Here is a 21,375-nt window from a genome sequence, read left to right on the forward strand (position 1 = left end):
GCTTCCTTGGCCTTCTCAAATCCCAAACTCTCTCTTCCACTCATGGAGACCATCAGGTTCTGCCTAGGTTTCCCCCTCCTCTCCGGCAACCTGGAAAGTCTGTTGGAGCAATAAACTCAGGATTATTTCATTTATTTCTTTTTTCTTGGGTATCACTGTTCAGCTATGCCTGTTGTCCCACGTCTGAGAACTATTGTTTCATATGTTTCGTTTGTTTTTTAGTTATTTAAGGTGAGAAGTAAGTTCAACCTGTATTAGTCCATCAAGGTCAGCATCTACACACTTAACTACCATGCTGTATATCTCTAGTCTTCTGAATTTATATTCTCAGATTTTTACACTTGGGGCTACACAATTGGATCCAGTTTAGATGTAAGGGCTTTGATATGTTAAATACAGGCCTATAAACTTCAGAGCCATCCATTCCAGAGCTCTGTGCCATGCAATTTTATTTTAAAAACATCTTTGTAATTTGTTTTTGGTAATATTTCTGGATTTTAAATTATAAATGCAATTAAAAATTATAATTTTCTGTCAGCTCCTTGGGGTTAAAAAAAACCACAAGGTGTTAATGTGAAACATAAGATCTCATTTCCTAGTGGTAGGGATAGTTGTACACAAATAAAAGTAGATTTAAATATTCTTCTGAGGTGAACAAATAGGTATTGCAAACAGAATAATTAAAGTGGTTTGTAGCAACCTAGCAAATGAATGCTGTGAAAGATCAGCCGCTATTATATTTATTTTTTTTCTTTTTGAATATCTGCCTGGGGAGTAAGCTGCAAATTGAAGCCTCAACCAGCTTTTAAAAGTTTAACAACAGAATGAAAGCACTGGCTTTGTGTTATAGAGATAGTTACTTAGGTCAGAGCTTTAAAAGTTAAAATTTTTGAGGTCCTCATTTTTTGTGTGTGTGGAATTCTGAAGAACTCCTTCCTTCCATCCCTCCCTTTCTCTCTCTTCTTCCCTCCCTCTTTTCTTCTCTCTTCTTCCTTCCCTCTTTTCTTCTCTCTTCTTCCTCCCTCATTCCCTTCCTTCCTTCCTTCATAAGTATTTGCTAGGCTTGGTGCTCAGCGCCAGGAAGGCAGCAGAATATGAGAGATCTATGCCCTGTCCTGGAGGAGCAAGTTCTGGTTCCAGCTCCAGCAAAGATGCAGTGCTAGACAAACACCTGCAGTTTCCTCCAGTGCAGGGAACACTGAGAATTCATAGTGCCCCAGATCCGGATCAGAGTTGTGGGTACACAACAAAGGACCAGAGGATCTGAATAAATGGAGTTTCTTTATGTGGCTCTTGAGACCCCCTTTCCGGGGTGAATTCTGTGCTGCTCTGCTGGAGGCATAGGATTGCATGAAGGGCCACTTCTCTGCCTGTGACTGCAGAGTCCTGTTACATGGAAAATTTCTACTCAGACTCTGCCCCAAGTTATTGAACTGGGCAGACTTTGATTTGTCCTGCTCTCCAAATGGCAGACCAAACTATTTTTAGCCTGTCCCTACAGTTATTTTAGTGCTTTTAATGCCCAGGTCCAGACCTACAGAAATACACATTTCAGGTCCAACTTAGAGCATATTTCAGGAATATCACATCTGAAAAAGAGAGGGTAAGATTAGCAAACGCTGAACCACTTCTGGGAATTGTCTTGACTTACCTTAGATGTTCTAAGTTCACTGGAATTAAGGGAAACTGTATGAGTAGAGGTGGGTGACATGGGGTTGTAAGAATTCAGAACTTGCAAGGTTGGAGGAAGCAGGAAGGCTGAAGAAGATGGAGGGAAAAGAGGGGGGGAGGATGAAGAGGGAGAGACAGGAGACAGTGGAAATAGGAGAGGAGAAAGTGAAAATTAGAGACAGGAAGGAAAGGAGAGGAGAGAAAGGGTGGATGACTCTCACCGATAGCCCACTCAAGCTGTCATCCGTAAATAACCAGCCAATCAGAGGAGCTTTAGGGACTGTCCCCAGTAGATGCTGGGGACATGTGTGTGTCCCCTGGCTCATTGGAGGGCAGATATCCACCTTGTGCTCATGGCCAAATAAAATAGAATAAAATGTGATGAAATAAAAACTCAATTAAATGAAATAGAATAAAAGAGCCACTAAAAATGCAAAGCTCTGGGCAAATTTAACCTTCTCAGGCAAGACGGAAGATTCTCCTGGTAAACGAGCAGGCCTGGGGAGGGTTTCCCAGAACTTCACAGAGAGCCTGAGGGGACATCCGTCCAGCCCTCTGGCCACAGGCAGCTGCAGGTCTTTAGGGAACAAGTTCAGCTGCTTATTGCTGGCTGGTCTGACTGGCCCATTCATGGGAATGGGCTGTGATGGAGGAGGTGGGGTGGGGGAGAGCCCTGCCACCTGTACCCCTCGGCAACCCGAGTATAAAGGGGCAGGAAGAGTGTGGGCTTGTGATCAGAAACTGTTTGTGCCATTTATAAAAATAAAAGAAGCCATACAAATTTTCAATCAGTGGGCCATTTTAAAGAAAATGATGGAGTGGTTGAGTCCAGGGAGTCAAGTATATGCTGGGGTCTCTTGGAGATGAGGAGCAGGAAAGAACTCAAAGCAAATTGGGGTGGTCAGCTATGGGCTCCTTTAGGGGTGAGGAAGAGGCTGCAGGAGCAATGGGGTGACAGGAAGGGCAGGAAAAGGGCTGCTCTGGCTTGCTTGGAGGCCAGGCTGGCGCGGGTCTTCTGTTGGCCTTCTAAGGTTGTAGAAAGAGCTTTAGTTTTTGAGTTAGAAGGATAAGCGGTACTTGCTGCAAAACTTTGTGCTAGAAGTGTTGGATCCCATTGAATTAAAGTCACTGAATTAAGTCAAAAACCCTGGAAGTGCTGTTATCCCATGTACTGATGACACTCAAAGGAATTAAGTGCCTTGTCCAAGTTACAGAGCCAGGAAGAGGAGAAGCCATGGACGGAACCCAAACCCATCTGATTCCAGATCCTACAGCCTCTTCACTTCACTGTATAATATCTTAGACCAGAGCTTCTCAAACATAACATGCCTATGAATCACCTGGGGCTGGTGTCAAAATGCAGATTCTGGTTAGATAGGTCTGGGAGGAGTCTGAGAGTCTGCATTTCTAACAAGCTGGCAGTGATGCTGATTCTTTTGTTCCCTGGGCCACATTTGGAGGAGCAAAGGGGATCCTCTGTGGCAATTTTCTATATACTATGTAAAATAGGGAGACTCACGCATGCCCCATGAGTTCTTAGGGGATGAATAATGAGACATGGTATGTCTCTGGTCAAAACAACCTCTCAGAAGGTGCCCTTCTTCTCTGCCTTCTGTCCTGGAAATGGAACCAGCACAAGCTGTGGCAGCTTCTTCCTGCCCTCTCTTCCTCACCAGGATGTCTTTGTCTCCTTGGAGCCTTAGCTTGCCTTGCCTTAAGCGCTCCATAGGGACCCGAATACAGCAGGCATTCTGAAAAGCCTGTTGACTTTGCTGGGAGTAATTCTTTCATCACAGCTTTATTGAATCCTCCTTCTATCTTCTCAACTTCTCTCAAGCCAGCCTTGTCTGTGAAGTTTCTCTACGATCATCAACTTTAAATTACTGACACCATCTTTTTTATGAGGAAAATAAACTTTATTATTTTTCCAGAGATGGAATAATGCTGGCATCACACAGATGTTTGATAGATCTAGGTCTTTCTAAGGAATAAAAGGAAATGACTAATAATGTGATCGCACAGCCCTATGTAAGTTTAGAACTCTAAATAAATATTTAATAATAGTTTCCCCTGATATCAGAAGGTTCAGAAATTTTACTGATGTCTTAAGGAGCAGACAAAAACTTATTTGTGTATGAGGTTCGCATCTCATTTGCCAAAATGTGTATTTAGAAAAAGGAGATCCTTATCATTTTGATTGCTATTTCGAAGATTTCTCCTCATTATAAAAATTTATCCTCTTTGCTATTCATACTCGAAGTGAGACTTCTGTAGTGATTCTCCCTCTGTTTTAAGTAAAATATTTTTAAGAAGTTTAAAAGATACAGAGCACGATATAACAAACACCTACATGTCCACCATTCAAATTTTGCATTATTTGAGATCTTAATTTTTAAGAAATTGACCATTTCAGATAGATTTGGAGTCTTTTCTATACCCACTTACCTTGGAGTCTGTTCTGTACCCACTTACCGATCCCATTAAATTCTGTACCAGACAGATTGATGTTGACTATAAATTACAGAAAAATCTGAATCTGATTTCCTTAAGTGGACCGAAATTTTATTATCTCTCCTTAGAGAAGGCTTAGAGATATGCCATATGGTTACAGGGCAGAGTGATTCAGAGGCTGAGTAGTACCCTCAGGACCCCTGTTTGGTCTGTGGTCCTCAGTGTGCTGGGCCTGCCCTCACATGGAATCTCGCTGTGATTCAAACCTCCAGAGGCAGAAAGTTGCTGTCTCTTCTAGGTCTTCTGAATACTGAGCAAACCTCAGAATCCCTCAAAGAGAACCCCCCCTCACATCTCAACAATCAGAAATGGAGTCATGTACCCTCCCTAAAACTGCTGCAAGTAGTAGGACCACGCAGGTTGGCTCAGACCAAGCAGGATGTACCTCTGGTTCTGGGCACAGGGGGTCACTCCGACTTGGAATCCCATGGTGGAGGGCAGGGCACCTGTTCACATTGAGGGCTGTGCCAGCACAGAAGAAGAGGGGCGAGACAGTCAGGAAGGCAGCAGATCTGTTTGTTCCCCAGTGGCAACCACTCTCCTGAGGTCGGTGCGTGTCCTTCACAGTTATGTTTGTATCGTCTCATTGCATACATTTCTACTGTTTGATATATCATTCTGTAACTTGCTCTTCATTGTCTTCCTTTCTTTTTCTCTTTTCCTTAGCTCTGTTATCTACAGCTGTACAGGTAATAACGTAGTACTGTAGATTTATTCAGTCTTTTTTATTCCTGCATAGTAGCTCACCATACAAATTCCATTGCTTCTTGGATTCTATTTTTGTTGTCTTTGTTGTTGATTTTACATCAGAGGTCTGAATGGAAGTGAGGAAGAAACAGCTAAGTCTGACAGATACTGAAACTCCTTTGTCTTCAAATTATTCTGTCAGTGTTGTCATCATCATTTATATTCTCACAGTTGGCAGCAAGGAAGACTTTAAAAACCCTTACTAGCTTCCATATCAGTTGTTCATCACCTTTTTGGAGTCAAAGGCTTCTTTGGAAACCTATGGGCTTTTCTCCACAGGAAAATGCACACGTACTTGTATACTTTACATTTGGGGGGAAAGGTGGGCCCCCCTGAAGCCAGCCAGAGACACTGGCTGAAGACACATGTTACCTCTGAATGGTGACTATCAGATCCCATTCTGTTCCTTTCTGTGCTCTTTAAGAAGGACAATTTTGGTTTTGATCAGTGAATTAAGTATGTCCTGTCTGGGAGGTTGTGAGGATTGGATTTTCTTTAGAATTTTTCTAATTTTTCTTCAGTTTTAACTCTTTGTAAGTGGAGATTTGTAGAGGTTTCCTAATAATTTAATTGAGCCAAAATAAAGATCACCTAAGCTTCAGTGTGTATTCTCAGTACAAATTTAGAGACAGTAAATATTTTTATTATTCAGTGCATGATGCAAGTCTCACATTTTATTGTTTTCATAGAAATCTTTCTTTAGGTGTGCTACAAGACACAAAAGAGTCTTTTTTTCCCCCTGATGACTGGCAAGAAGGATGTAATGTTACTGGGAGCGTCATCCCTGTTTTCTTCTCTACTTGTTTTAGTTGTTACAATATTTTTGTTACCAAACTGCATATAATTCTTCCATTGAAAAAGAAGCTAGTTCCAGCAGTAGTTTGCTATCTCTCTGTTTTAATTCCACAGCCAATATGTGCTCCATTTCCTACATTTTACCATCTTTAAAGATGATCCATTTGGAACCACTTTAGTCCAAGACAGCATCATCTCTCACAAAGATAATCTCTTGAGTGAGCAGTATTGAGAGAGGATTTATAGTGGAGCCTTCTAGATTGCAGGAGAGGAAGGTAACAGAAATTCAGGGGGGATATTTCTGGAGCAACAGAAAATAAATAAGGTGGAACCTGCCAAATATTTACCTTCTTCCACCTATAATAGTGAGATGATTCAAGAATACAATTGGGATTTAACCAAATGGAAAAGGTTACACATGCTTCTCTTGGGCCCCTCAGAACTAGGCCTCCTTTTAATATTAATGACAGTGAACTTTGGAGAAGGCAGGCAAATGAAGCAAATGTAAATTGTAGCATAAGAACTGAGGTTTAGTCAATCACACAGCCAAGACACATAGAGAGGGATTTGAGAGATGGATAGGTATCCCAAAAAAAAGGCAGGGCCATGCCTTAAAGAATTAAAATTCTATATACAAGGTTGAGTAGTATGTCTTTACAGAAGAATAATTAGCTTGAATGACACTCCCAAAAGGAAAAGAACTAAAAAAGGTGGAAGTAATGTATTTTAAAAATAGTTTAAAATAGGTCACTGAACAGTCAAGAGTAATGTCCACAAGAGCCAAATATAAAGTGAAAATGGAAACTCTGGGAAATAGTTGAGCTTCAAATTAGGTTTTGCCTTAAATCTATTGGTCACGCTGTGGAGACCTTGAGCTTTTGTTCTTCTGGCTGTGTGGGACATAGAACATACGAGGTCCAGTGTAAGGACCAAGCAAATGAGAGATTTCCACATAAAGCTGGAGACTTACATCCTCAGTATAAGGGTTGATGAGAAACAAACCCACTGTGCAGAAGGGAATAGGAAGGGAAATTTCCTGCCTTGACTTGGAGTTGTCTAGAGGAGGGATATTTTCTTGAGAAGTGATAACTCTCATGCAGGCTTGTGATCCAAGTCACACCACCTATGGTGCCTAACAAAGCACAAAGGAAAATCTCATGTTAAATTATGTGGTTATAGATTGGGAGTGATCCTAGCTAGGTGGTAGAAGCAAGCATAAATATTTTCCGAAGTAATGGCAATTGCGTCAAACTTCAAAGAATTCCTAAGGAAGTTCTAGGAGAATAAGATTGCATGTGAGAAAGAAAGAAAGAGAGGGAGGGAGGGAGGGTGGAAGGAAGGAAGGAAGGGAGGAAGAAAGGAAGGAAGGAAAAAGGGAAGGAGGGAGGGTGAGAGAGAAAGAAAAGCCATCATGAGTGAAATCCCAGGAAAAAAAAGGAACAGCTTCATCAGATCTGAAGTGACTTTAGATATTAGAATTATCTGACATAGAATATGAAATAAGTACGCTTAGATGTGTTTCAAAAGTAAAGAGATGCTGGAAAATATGAGCAAGGAATAAAAACACATTTTAAAAAGAAGCAGAATTAAGAAAGAAACAGAGCTTCAGGAAATTAAAAACCTAATAATTGAAGCTAAAAAAAAATCAAAGTGGACACATATAGAGAAAGAATTAGTGAAGTGGAAAATATGAAGCGATTATCTGGGATGTAGCCCAGAGAAACAAAGAGGTGGAAAATATGAAAGAGAGGTTAATAAACATAAAAGATAGAATAAGATCTAACATACTGTTGATTGGATTTCCAGAAGGAAATAGGAGATAACAGGGAAAAATAACATTAAAGGATATTATGGTTTAGACTTCTCTAGAATTATTGAAAGAAACTAAACCCCAGATCTAGGAAGCCCAAGGATCTGGAGCAGAATAAAAATGAGAAATCCACACCTCACAGTGTGACTGCAGAACACCAGAGACTATAAAAAGTCTGAAGAGCATCCAGAGAGAAAACACAGGTCATCTTCAAAGGAATGACAGTTAAACTGATTCCTAATAACTGGAGGTTGTGGCCTGAATAATGGTCCACAAAGATATCCAGGGCCTAGTCCCTGGAAACTGTGAGTGTCACCTTATATGGCAGAAGAGATTTTGTAACATGATTAAGTTAACAGTCTTGAAATGGGGAGATTACCTTGGGTTATCCAAGTGTACCCTAAATACAACCCCAGGTGTCCTTTTAAGAGGGAGGCAAAGGGATATTTAACTATACAGAAGAAGAGAAGGCAATGTGACCAGGGAGGAAGAGATTGGAGTGATATGGCTACAAGCAAAGAAGTGCTGGCAACCACGAGAAACTGTAAGAGGCAAGGAACAGATTCTCCCCTAGAGCCTCTGGAAGGAGTATATCCTTGCCAACATTCTCATATCAGCCCAGTGAGACTGATTTTTGGACTTCTGGCCTGTGGAACTGTGACAGAACAAAATGCTGTTGTTCCAAGCCACTAAGTTTGTGTTAATTTGTTCTTGCAACCATAGGAAACTAATACACTGGACAAAAATAGAAGCAAGAATACAGTGTAATATTATCTTCACTGTGCTATGAAAAATAGTGTTCAACTTAGAATTTTCTATTTCAAGAATGAGCTAAACAAAAGATATTTTCGAATAAACAGAAACTAAGTTTATCACCAGCAAACCCACATTAAAGGAAATCCTAAATGATATACTTCAGGGGGAGAAAAATGATCTCAGATGTAAGGTTTGAGGTCCACAGAAGAATGTTTAACAAATATATTGATAAATATTGGTTAAGTAGATAAATATTAACTGTATAAAACAATGGAAATTATGTGTGATAAGAGGGCACAAAGAAAGATAGAATTAAAATACTAGATATCATTATCACATTAGTTGAAACGATGGTGATTAGAGATAAAGATTGAAGAAGAGAGTAAAAAATAATGATTAATTTTACACTTTTATGCATATTAAAATATCTATGATATCCAATGAGAGAATAATGGATAATATAACTTCTAAAAGAGGGTAAGAAAATGAAAACAGGAAAAAGTCATTCCAAGAGTAAGGTAAAAAGAAGGAAGAAAAAAGAAATGGTAAAATATGTAAATAATATAAAATTAAACCATATATGTATGTAATCATAATCCAATATAAATGGATTAAGATTTCTACTCAAATGTCTAGGACGGATATAAAAAATCGAGTATATTTTGCTTACAAGAGTGCCACCTAAAATGTGAGACAGAGGAAGACTGACAGCAAAGTAATGAGAAAAAAGCAGGCAGATTCTAACCAAAATAAAACTGGTGTAGATATGTTAATAACAGTAGACTATAAGGCAAGGTGCATTACTAGAAATAAAGAGGATATCTAAATAATGATAAAAGCTTCAGCTGAGCAAGGGGTTGTGATTCTAAACTTACATGTAATTAATAAAAGACAATATGGTTTTTGAAAATATAGACTGAATACAAACAGAAATAGAAAAGTTCCTCATCTAATGGACCTAAAAACAGACCATTGAAATCAACAACAATTGGACAGTGAACATGCGTGAAACATTCATGCAAACTGTCACAAAGTGAGGCTCAATAAATTTTAAAGGATTTGTATCACACGGTCCACATGCTTGGGTTACAATGCATTTAAAGTTAAATCAATATGAAGATTACTAAAAAAAAAAAAATAACCTCATGTTTGGAAAATTTTGGAAAAAAAATCTCTAGTAAACTACTCATGGGTCAAAAATAAATCAAAAAGGAATTTTAGAAATAATGATACAATTAATATATATGATAACTTGTGGGACACAGCCAAAGCAATGTTTGGGTGTAGATATATAGTCTTAAATACTTCATTAGGAAAGACAAAAGCTTTCCTAAGCTTCATATGAAAAAATGTTTGAAAAATAACCACTTAATAAATCCAAAGAAAATAGAAAAATAAAAATAATAAAGATGAGTAGACATTAATGAAATAGAAAACCAACACATAAAAGAGTATCAGTTAAGCCAAAACTTACTTTTTAAAGAGAATTTATAAAATACACAAACTTCTAGGATCAAAGTAAGAAGACACAAATACAGATTATTAGAAATGGATGATGGCACACAACTTTAGATGCACTGGAGAGAATAGAAGAAGTAGAGTGACATTGTGAACAACTTATGCCATTAATTGGAAAATTAGGACAACATGGCTGAATTTTTAGAAAAAAGTGACTTAGGGCAAGAAAGACAAAACAAGCAAAATTCCTATAAAAATAAGGAAATTTAATTAGTAATAAAAATCTTTCTACAAAGAAAACACCAGTTTAGATGAATTTATAGGCTAGTTCTACCTAACATTCTGGAAGCTGGAGAAGATATTTGCAGCATGTGACAAAAACTTAATATCCAGAACTGAAAAAAAAAGTCCCACAAATCAATATGCAAGATATCCAACCCAGGAAATTGGACAAAAACACGGACACAAGAAAGGAAACACAAATGATTCATGAATGTATGAAAGATATTTAACTCTATTAAGAATTAGGGAAGTGGAAATTAAAGTCCGGTGATGTACCAGTTCATTCTCACCAGATTGGCAAATATTAGGAAGTCATAGGCTATTAGGAGCAGGGAATGAGGCAGAACAACAGGAACTCTCTTCACTACACACAATTATAAGTGGATACAAATCACTTTGGAAATTTGGTATTACCTAGTAAACTTGAACATGTACGTATTCTCCCATGGAGGAATTCTAATTCTAGGTATATAGAGAAATTCTTAAAAGTGTGTACCAAGACACACAGGCAGGGAAAATGTACATAGAAGCTTTGTTCCTAATAGCAAAGAAGCAAAAACATTCAAATGGTAATCACAATAGGGTGAATACATTGTGGCAGAATCACACAGCACAATAGTACAGCTGTGAAAATGAATAAACCAGAGCTGCATCCATCACCATGAATAGATCACAAAAACTTAATGTTAAACCCAGTGGGTTTTACACATTGGTCGAGTACTGGAATTGTCTGGAGAGCCAGTGGAGACACAGAAGCCTTGCTTGTGGAAATGGGACTGGACTGTACCTCTGTAATTTTGCCAGTTCCCCAGGTGATCCTGATACACAACAAAGTTTGAGAACCACTGTGTTAAAACACAGTTATAAGAGGCGTGCAGACTGTTTAGCTTACACAAAGGTGAACAAAAGGTACAAGACTAAGATATATATTATTTAGGTTACATACATAAGTTATAGCAAGACAAAGGCAGCTCCTGGTGAGGAGGAAACGGGTAAGCATTTGGGGAGGAGGCATCCAACCAAGATGCAGGTTACTTTTTGATGGAAGGTACACTGAAATCATTTTATTATTCATACTTTATGTAATGTTTGTGCATTAAGGTATATTTCACAAGGCAAACTTAAAAAGTAATAAAATAAGCAAGATTTATTTTGAGCATATGCCCTTCAGCACTTCAGTGAGCTTCTGGGTATGATGTGTTACTGTTTCATTGCTGCCTTGATGACTTTGGTGAGGTCAGTGGAGATCACACAGATCACACAGTATATACACATTGTCTTGTTTCTTCTGCTCATCAGACACATTGTCTGTCTGGAAGGAATGTTCAACTGGGGCAGAGGAGAAGTTTGTTCTCCATGGGGGTTGTGTCAATAGGCTGCTTGCATTGCCCTCTGCACCCTTAGGAAGGCCCGGAGTTTGGTCCTGTTCACAGTGGTCCAGAGGCTGACCTGGTGTGCAGCCTGGAGGCAGTACCTGCCTGACAGCAGCGAGCAGAGTGGGAGCAGATACCTGTGTGCAGCCCAGTGGTACTGAAGGGACATGGTGGGGCCAACAGGACAGAAGAGGGCCTGGCATGAAGCTGCCGGAACTGATTGATGATGCAGGCTTGGAAGTTTCCAAGGGAAGGATATACATTCCTAGGAGAAGAAGTGACCCTTTTTCTTGCCTCCAAGCGATCCAGGGGAGTTGCTTCCATGGATTCTTAGAACGTGATTGCAGCTATCTCTGTACTAGATACTAAGGATAGGCCCAGAAGTGTGGGGAGGTGGGTAGGAGTGCTTTGGCAGACAAGACTATGTGCTTCGACCCCGAGTGAGTGGATGAGAACTGGGCCACGGGAGATGGGAGGTCTGCAGAAATCCAGCTGATCCTTACTCTGAGGAAGGCTTATGGCAGCTAACGGGTTGGAAGAAGCTGTACCAAGTTCTCGTCTCTGTCCTGGGTAGGCAGAATTGAAAGGGAATAGTCTGGAGATCAGGGCTACTTGGGACAGGGACCCAGCCCCCTTGATTAGGTCCTGGCTGCCCTGGCTTCTTTAGCCAGTCACGCCAGGTGCTGCTGCATGTGGCCAGGGAAGGTGAGGGTTACACCTATTAGAAAGGTACTGTGTTCCCCCATCAGCCAGGTCCCCTACAATTTCCAGGGTTCTTCTTGGGGCGCAGTAGGGAGGGTTCAATGCCACTGACTCTCCCATCGGGAAGTTGAGGGTGCAGGAGAGGTTTAATAAAAGAACTTCTATGGTGACCTCTGCTATGAAGAGTAAGCGAGAAAAACAAAAGGTTTGTAACATATCCATTTTCTTTCCAAGGTGTGCTGGCTTTGATGAACCCCCTTATGCATAATTCAAATTACATTCTTCATGACCTCATGATTTTTCTAGGTAAAAAAAAAAAAAATCCCCCTCTCCCCCACCGCAAAGGCCTCTATATTCCTTCTCCAAGTAAAGCTGACCACTCCGCTCATTGCTCTTTCTTATAGTTCTATTACTATTAGGTCAGAATCTGATTTCTCTCATCCTACTATCCTACGCTTGGGGCAAGGCATCCATTAGCAGGACAGCTAAGAGCAGAGCACAAACGTCCAGGCTCAGCTACATTCTCTGCTTCGTTTCCTGAAGCCCAACTGGGTCCTGGGCCCGTCTCACTTGGTGGTCCTATATGAACATTCTGCAATTTCCTCACCATTGATTGTCACTTGGTCCCAATCCAACAAGATCACTGTCCCTTAAACAGACTTTTGTCTGAAATACAAAGTTTAAGTGGTTTAAACCCAGATTCAGTAGGTAACAGCACTTTAATTCTTTTGAAATGCCTGCAGTTCTGCATACTTGGGAACTACTGATCATTCTAAAAGGAGGCAACTCTTAATTTCTTCCTTTCTCCCAGATCTAGCATATGGCTACAACTGACCACTCTGTCTACACACTCATATTGAGTACCTAGGACATTCCTGAAATACTTTGTTTACCCTTATACCCTTAAACATGTTATGTTCTTGTTTAAGTGATTTTGAAACTCCTGATCACTCATTTCTAACCTCATTAGGTCCATTTATACCATCTCATTGTCTCAACTCTAGACTGTGTCATCTGCAAGGAGGAAGACTTAAGACCAATTTTAAAACACAGTTATTCACAGTTAAAATCTTGACTTGCAACCAGCACTGATGGAGTCACTTCTTAGAACCAGCGAACCAGGGCTTTCTTAACCTGACTCTCTCCCACCGCCAAAACCCTTGGTGAATGTCCGTTTCTTGTAGTTCCTGTGTTGATCTCAGACACGGAGCTGTTTTGTTCCTCTCTAATCCTCGCTCCATACAGCAGCCAGAGATTTTTTTAAAATGTAAATCTGATTGAGGCTTGTTGGTGCATAAAATCTTTCAAGGGCTTCTCATTGTCTCTAGTGAGGATGATTTCGCGGGATTTACTGAACCCCACACCCACATCTGGCTCAGGACACAGATCCAACGCTGCCTTTGACCATCCCTCCCCCCTGTCAGTGGCCCTGCCGCTCCCTAGGTTGGAGGGGCACCCCGCTACCTGTACCGGAAGAGGGTACCACAGGGTGCCACCTGTTGCCCACATCTTCAGGAGCACGGCCAACAACTCAGCTCTGCACCGCCCCTCCCCCCCTCCACCTGCAAGCACTTTGCCTAACAAGGTCATCCTTCAGGTTCAGCTTCAGCGCTAATTCCTCACACAAGCCTCGTCCTGGAAAGAGCTCCCCTTAGCCTGCTCCCTTTGCTATTTCTATGCGTGAGAGTGCTCATTTTAAATAGGATAATAATAGGATCTTCCTCTTAGAATTCCTAGGGTTGTTGTGAGTACCAACTGAGAAAATGTGTAAAGAGCTTAGCAAATGGTCTCATGTGGAAGCATGATGGGTTTCCTTTGCCCCTAGGTTTCCATATGACATCACTCAGCATATTTCATCCTATGATGAAACCTTGAGTTTCATCAGGTGGGATTAAGCCTGACTCATTCACTGCTATATGCCCAGTGCTCAACACAGAACAAATCACAGAGGAGCTGTTGGGTAGATTTTGTGCAGTGAATGAGTGGACATATTTTTAAAATTTGTATGCAAATCATTTTTTTTTTAAAAATCTAATTATTAAAGAATTAGAGGAAACTCATTGCATTTTGGTCAGCTATGCCAGAGAAAACCAGTTTTCCTTGTCTAAATCAGGTAGATGACTCCCAACAGGAAATGTAGCCTTTAATTCCAGCTAATGCCTGTTTGACATTTGACAGCACTGGTTGTTTTTGAGTTTGACTCCGTGGAAGCCAGTGCATTGGTGGTTTGGCTGCAGATATCTTTTCCTGTCCTTCAGGGAAGGTGTTGAATAATGCTGTTTGCATTTTAGGGTAAGCAAGTATTATTTGTAAATAAGCAACAAAATGAATTCTTTGACCTTGGGCCCAAACTCATAACCCCTTTGGCATCAGCTATTTAGGCTGTAGACCTAGACAACTACTGGTAAGTCTTTTGCAGAGATCATGAGTTCATGAGTCAATGGTAAACATTTCTGGTTATCTTCCCAGGAAATCAGTGACCCAGAGATCCTGGATCTGGTCCACAGCGCCCTTGGCAGGATGACCGTGGTCCGGCAGATCTTCCCATCTGCAAAGGACAACCAGAAATGCATGAGGAACAACCACCGCATCTCTTCCCTGCTCTGCGACCCCCAGGAAGGCTACCTCCAAATGCTGCAGGTCAGTGCTTGCCTCCCACGCTCCCTCCAGGAGGGAGTCTCACCCGTACCCTTGGCCTGTCATGGTCAGCGATATGCCTCAGCTCTGGCTGAGTGCTCTTGCTCACCAACTTTCATAACCAGAACTCTGTCATTTGCTGAAATGGAAACCAGTCAACTGGGCAGTGCCTCTAAGCACATTAGCAGGCAGTTATGGCCATTGTCAGCAGACAGGACATACGAGCTCACTGGGTGCCTCTGATATTTAAAAGTTGCATGCTTAGGGAGTAAGGAGAGTCCTGTCTCTTAGGCTTCTGTGATGACTGTTCTGTGGGGCATGATTTCATCTGGCAGGACTGGGGGTAGAGCCTTCCTGCAGGGAGTCATCATTTTGAACCTGTATTAAGTTCTTCCGTGTAGAAAGTCAATAATATGGAAACAACTGGGAACTGTCCCAGTTCATCTTCTGAATGCTGAGGTTTAGGTCAACCAGAACATGCTGGATTCCCAGCTGAGCAGGGAGGGGCAAAAGGGTAGGAGCCTCACTTGCCCACCTGTTCCGTTCCTTCCAAGATGAGAAGTACAGTGTGTATGGTTAGTTACTCTGCCACTCTCTTGACAGAGGTGCAATCAGGGTTAGCTCCTCTTGGGTCTGGGAGGAGGATGTGGAGCTGTGCACCTGTTGTGAGAGGTGGTTTTCTCCGTGGATGTTTGGGGGTAACAGTGAAGCATTGTGGAGACTGTCTGTTGGTAGCCCGGCATCTGCATCTCCACTAGGAATAGAGCACCCAAGAAAACTTTCATTTGATGCTTGGAAATTTCTCCCAGTTGGGTTTGTGAAAAGTGCTCAGAAGTTTGTGCATGGGATATGCTTGCCACTCAGCATTTGAAATTAGTTACACCTTCTTTACTTAGCCAGGCGTAAGGATTGTAGGGCAGAAATGGGCTGTATCTGCCACCTGAGTATCAGTGCCACCCCAGAACATCTTGGTATCATCTAATCAGGTGGCACATGTTTTGCGGAAGGGGGTTATTAGAATCTCTAGGGTAGGCTGGGTACATGTGTGATTTGCCATGGTACCAAATCCAGTCTGTAACCTTATATGGGCGGGGCGGGGAGAGGAAACACGCTCCAATAGACAGCAAACGCTAGAAATATGTTCATGGTTGATAGGGAAACACAGAAGACACTGGGATTTTAGCTGGAGTAACTCCCTCTTCCTCAAAGCCCATGGCTCCAGGGAGCCATCACAAGGTCTGGGGTCTTTTTAAGGTGGTGAAGGGTTGACCGAGAGAGTGGACCAGAGGCCTCCACAGGGCCATGGACTTGAGAGCCCTGGGCATATGGGCCAGACGTGGAAGGTGCTTAATGCAAGGATTTGTGTTTTTGGATCCTGCCGTGACCTGTTCTGCCTTCCTCTCTTCTGGAGTTTGGAAGAAGAGGTGAGGGGCTCTCATGGTGCCTCTGTATTTACCACCCCACTCTCCGTGTGGATGGAAGTGCAGTGCGACCATGTGGCCCAGGCAGTGTGTGCTCATCCCCACCCGGGGCAGGACAGGGAGGTGCCGGCCACTCTCTGTGGGGCCAGACCCCGGGAGGGTCTCACTCCTAGGAAGGTCTCCCCCGGTTCTCTCTCCTCAAGGGGCTTCGTCCTCCTCCAAACGTACACCAGCCCTGCTGCGCCCTGCCCCATATCCCCCATCCATTTTTCTCAGTTCTTGCTTACCATACTGCACTCCTTCTACTCCAGGAGAAAGGAGGACTGCTTCCTGTTACACCAACACGTGCTGCCCTGATGGGGTGGAGGGAGAGGAGAAAGTACTTCCTGTCTAGGTCTTGATTACTCATTTTGCCCTGGGCAAAAGGCTTAGGTGAGCTCTTTGGTTGCACATCAAACACATAGGATACAAATAATCTGTCCTGGAGGCCAAGAGAGAAAAGGAGACTGATGGTAGCAGCGAGGAATGCAGTAGAGGGCTTTCTGAAATGACACACACCCATTAGGAGGATGAACAAAGCCATGGCTCTGAGGTGGGTAGCTAGTCATCATCAAGTGAGGTCAGTGCAATATCGAACCTAGAATCCTGGCCACCCTACCTCTCTTTGTTCCTTCTGAGACCCAGGCACTACATAAAGTGCAAGATTTAAGAGTGACATCATAGAGATCTTGTAGCAGTAGTAGCAGCAGTAGTAACAGTAGCAGCAGTAGCAGTAATAGTAGCAGTAGTCATAGTAGCAGCAGCAGTGGCTATAATAGTGTTAGTAATAGTAGCGGTAGCAGTAGTAGTAATAGTAGTGGTAGCAGCAGTAGTAGTAATAGTAGCAGCAGTAATAGCAGCAGAAGTAGTAGCAGTAGTAGCAGCAGTAATAGCAGTAATAGTAACAGTAGCGGCAGTAGCAGTAATAGTAACAGTAGCGGCAGTAGCAGTAATAGTAACAGTAGCAGCACTAGTCACAGTAGCAGCAGCAGTGGCTATAGTAGTGTTAGTAGTAGTAGCAGTAGCAGTAGTATAGTAATAGTAGCAGCAGTAATAGCAGCAGAAGTAGTAGCAGTAGTAGCAGCAGTAATAGAAGTAATAGTAACAGTAGCAGCAGTAGCAGTAATAGTAGCAGTAGTCACAGTAGCAACAGTAGTACCTATAGTAGTGTTAGTAATAGTAGTGGTAGCAGTATTAGTGATAGCGGCAGTAGTAGTAATAGTAGCGGTAGTAGTAGTAGTAATAGTAGCAGTAGCGGTAATAGTAGTAGTAATAGTAGCAGTAATAGTAACAGTAGTCACAGTAGCAACAGTAGTACCTGTAGTTGTGTTAGTAATAGTAGTGGCAGCAGTAGTAGTGATAGCGGCAGTAGTAGTAATAGTAGTGGTAGCAGTAATAGTAGTAGTAATAGTAGCAGTAGCAGCAGCAGCAGTAATAGTAGCAGAAGTCACAGTAGCAATCGTAGTACCTGTAGTAGTGTTAGTAATAGTAGTGGTAACAGTAGTAGTGACAGCGACAGTAGTAGTAATAGTAGCGGTAGCGGTAGTAGCAATAGTAATAGTAGCAGTAGCAGTAGTAGCAGAAGCAGAAGCAGCAGTGGCAATAGTAGAAGTAGTAGCAACAGCAGCAACAGTACAGGAGCCAGCTTGCTTAGGTTCAAATTCCAGTAACTCTAGTTACTAACTGTTTATTAATATTTATTTGTCATTCTGTGCCTCAGTTTCCTTCTGTGTAAACTGGGGATTAGAACACTACCTACCCCTCAGAGTCATAATGAAAATTAAAGGGGAGAACAACTGTTCGAAAGCAATTCGAACAAGGCTGAGCTATTAACAGTACCGCTCTGGAGGAGGGAGCCAGGTGTGTTCAGGGTTTCCACGGCAAGGCTGAACACGGCCTCGTTATTTTGTGTATGATGTAGTCCACTCTCTTCTTGAGCATGCTCTTGGAAAGCCTCACAGTGGGTGGGAGAGCACTTCCCACCTGTCCAGCCCCTGATCACCGGCATCCAGCACCACTTACTGTCCGCATCAGTCACACAGGAACTCAATCATCGCTGCCTTGTGTGGGAGAGGAGAGGCCTTGTCTTTGCGACCCGCTTAGCTCTTCAGACAAGACCCTGCTCCTTGGAGACTCTCGATAAGGACTGATGGGGTGGATCTGTTAAGAATGCAGGTCTTAACATAAGTTAAACTGTCTCTAGAAGCCTCTTTATAGATCCATACATAAAATACGTTATTAAAGCAATCTGTCTCCATTCATTGCATCTCCTTCCTTGTGCGGGCTATGATGAGAGGCAAACGTGGATTTATTTACTCATCCTACCCAACAACCATTTGGGCAGATTCATCTCATTTACAAGCCATTCCCTTCAAGTTTCCTCAGTAGCTAGTACCACTTCTTTCTTTCTTAATGACAGTGTAGAAGGCAAACTGATTTCTACTAGCCTCTAGCTGTGAGATTTATGGAGAAGATTCTAACATGTTTAGCACAACCAACTGAAGGAAAAAAAAAACAACATTGATGTCGTGGATTATTAACTTTGTCTTGATGAAATTAATGAAACTCCTTTTGGAAATGGAACCCTCAAGTCCATCTTTAGTTCCTCCCCGAGATGGCTGCTCTTGGGATGATAATTCTGGATTAGAAGTTTTCAAGGGGACCATCAAAAACAGGGAATTTTTACAGGATCATTCATCTCTCTGCTTCTGTACGGAGCTGGCCTCAGAAGCTCCATCTTCTTCTATTAGGCCTGTGGTCAGGGCTTTCTGTGCTCCAGAGCCAACCAGGCACTGTTATAGCAAATGATTTTGGTTCCTATTTAGTAAAGAGAACATCTTTTGGAAGAAAAGTACTTAAATAAGTGGCTTCTAGTGGCTCCAAAAGTATTGCCTTTGCCAGTGTGCAGTGCTGTTGTTTATTTTTCCCTACAAAGCACTGTCTTATTTGGGTGTTTCTGATTCTTGTTTTCTCGACAAGTTAGTTTAGGGCCTGTCTTACTCAGCCAGTAATAAAAGTGACAACCAGACCTTAAGGACCCCTGAGACTTTGCTCAGATTTCATGGGTAGCCTTGGTCAGAGAAGCATCTTTAGCATCCTTGGTCTCCAGAACTGCATTGCCTGGCGACTTCAGGGCTATAATTGACCTAACAGACACATTGTCACATTGTTACCCCATTTCTATTCAAATGTGTTTCCAAGGCAGGACGGGCGAATGAGAGAAGCTGTGTTGTCTGGTCACTGTGAAGCCTGATCCTTGAATTAGGCTGCAGGGGCTAATGTGGTGTTATTATAAAATGCTCCCTCAGGTTGGAATTTCTCTTCTTTGTGCATTTTAAAATTGTGGAATGGCTTGATAGATGGAATCACTCCTTCCTCGCTCAATCTATTAAAGCATTTCACCCTGCCCCTTACATCCCTGTTTCTTTAAGGCTTTCTGGACTCTTCCCCAGCTTACAAGTTTTTTGTCAACCTGCCTGTAGAATTCTTTCCTCTGGAGCAACACTGAGCCTCCTCACCTCAGAGCTACCTTGGACTTCATGTCACTTTCTCTGGTTTTCTTCACCCTGAAGACCCAGATGGAACATGTAGGGACCAGACTGGGGAAGCGTGATCATCGATGCCTTTGTCAGGGCCAGTTGAACAGGTGGTCTGCTCGGGTGCAGCTTGTTGCAGTTCTGGCCGCCGGTGGCCATGTGTACAACTGGAGGCCAGAGAGCCTCGGGTATAGCAAATGCTCCTCCACAACTCTCCCCCCTCCCCCCTCCTCGGATTCAACATGAGCAGAGATCCCCATCCTCTTGGCTCTCTGCCACCATCGGCTCCCTCCTCAGGCCTGGCCGTGGCGCCCTCTCTCAGGACGGGTGGGCAGGCAGCAGGTTGGCAGAGAGCTCTCACCCGGAGATGGATTTCTCAAGCTGTGACATCTGGGCGTCAGCTTGTCCTCCCAGCTGGACCCTCTGCCGGCTGCTTGTCTGACTTCGCTGGACGGCTAGAGCCTGTCTAAGGAGCTGGTCAGAGGTCAGTTTCTGCTGTTTGCCTCTGTGAGGTCTCCCTGCACTTTGATTGATTAATTACTTTGCTTGATTAATGACGGAGGCAAGAGGAAACTGGGCTCTTTAGAAGCCTGGAAGAAATGCAGCCTTTCTTAATGAGCACATTTCCCACATTTTTAGCTTTGGTGTTGGGTGGATAGTGGTCTGGTGGCGATATGCAGCTGGCCCGTGTGGCTGTGACCCTGGCCTGCCATTCATCTTCCTTTGCCTTCCAGGATAATTTGTACCTTGATAATGTGGATGCACAACAGTTCCCTGGGCCCCTGGAGTGCAAGGGAGGCAAGGCTGGAGCACCCTAATGTGACTTCCCTCAATTCTCAGATTTACTGTAGAGAAACGTGCACAGAGCACTGGGAAGGCAGACAGCCAGTGACCTACCAGCAGGGCCGTCATCCTCCGGGGCCTCTCCCTTCCAGCCTGACGGGGGTGGGCATAGGTCTCAGGCTGCTGAGGTCCAGATAGGACTGGACGCGTACAGGTCCCCTGAAGAGCTCAGCACATTTCACAGGGGGCTTCTATTTTCATTACTCCTGGCCCTAATCTTGCCGCTAGGGACTCAGTAAGGAAGTAAACAAATCGTCTGAGCTTCTGATGGGGCTGCCTCTACCCCACCCAGTACCGATCCAGATGGGAAATCAATGCCTTTCCTGGTTTCAACAAGACAACAAATCCAAGTCTCGGAGATGGTGTCACATACGGTGGAGGTTGAGGTGGGACTTTCGCATTGCAGCTGCGCAAACAGCCTCTAAGGTTCGAAGTCTTCCCGGAGAAGGCGTGTGTGCTTCTCCACAGCCCCACCCCCTCCACGCAGGGCCTCATCCTTTCTCCATATCTTGCTGGCTTCCCTTTCCCTGTCCACCCTCTCTTTTCTCCCTCTGGGTCTTGACTCCAAAGTAAATTCTCATTTTCTCATGAAGATCAATTTAACAATTTTACTAGTAGCCTTTGCTCCTGCTGACACAGGTATTTTCCTAAATAAAATATAGTTACTGATGTAATGGGGATTCTGGGTGTTAACTGTTCAAAAAAATGTTATCCTTCCATCCTTGGTCCTCTGGCTTCATGTGATTGGTCTTTAATTATCCAGCAGCCAGGAATGTCTGCCTGGGTTTCTCAAG

The 21,375-nt window shown here is 42.8% G+C and overlaps 1 protein-coding gene across 1 annotated transcript in view; it reads left to right on the forward strand.

Moving 5' to 3' along the window:
• The window catches only part of GRID1 (glutamate ionotropic receptor delta type subunit 1), a 666,870-nt gene that overhangs the window by 423,783 nt on the left and 221,712 nt on the right, over positions 1-21,375 (forward strand). The window contains exon 6 of the mRNA XM_061196716.1: positions 14,575-14,745. Coding sequence (XP_061052699.1) covers positions 14,575-14,745 — 171 coding nt within the window. The remainder of the gene's footprint in view (positions 1-14,574; positions 14,746-21,375) is intronic.

Source organism: Eubalaena glacialis, chromosome 1, assembly GCF_028564815.1.
Source record: "Eubalaena glacialis isolate mEubGla1 chromosome 1, mEubGla1.1.hap2.+ XY, whole genome shotgun sequence".
NCBI classification, from domain to species: Eukaryota; Metazoa; Chordata; class Mammalia; order Artiodactyla; family Balaenidae; genus Eubalaena; species Eubalaena glacialis.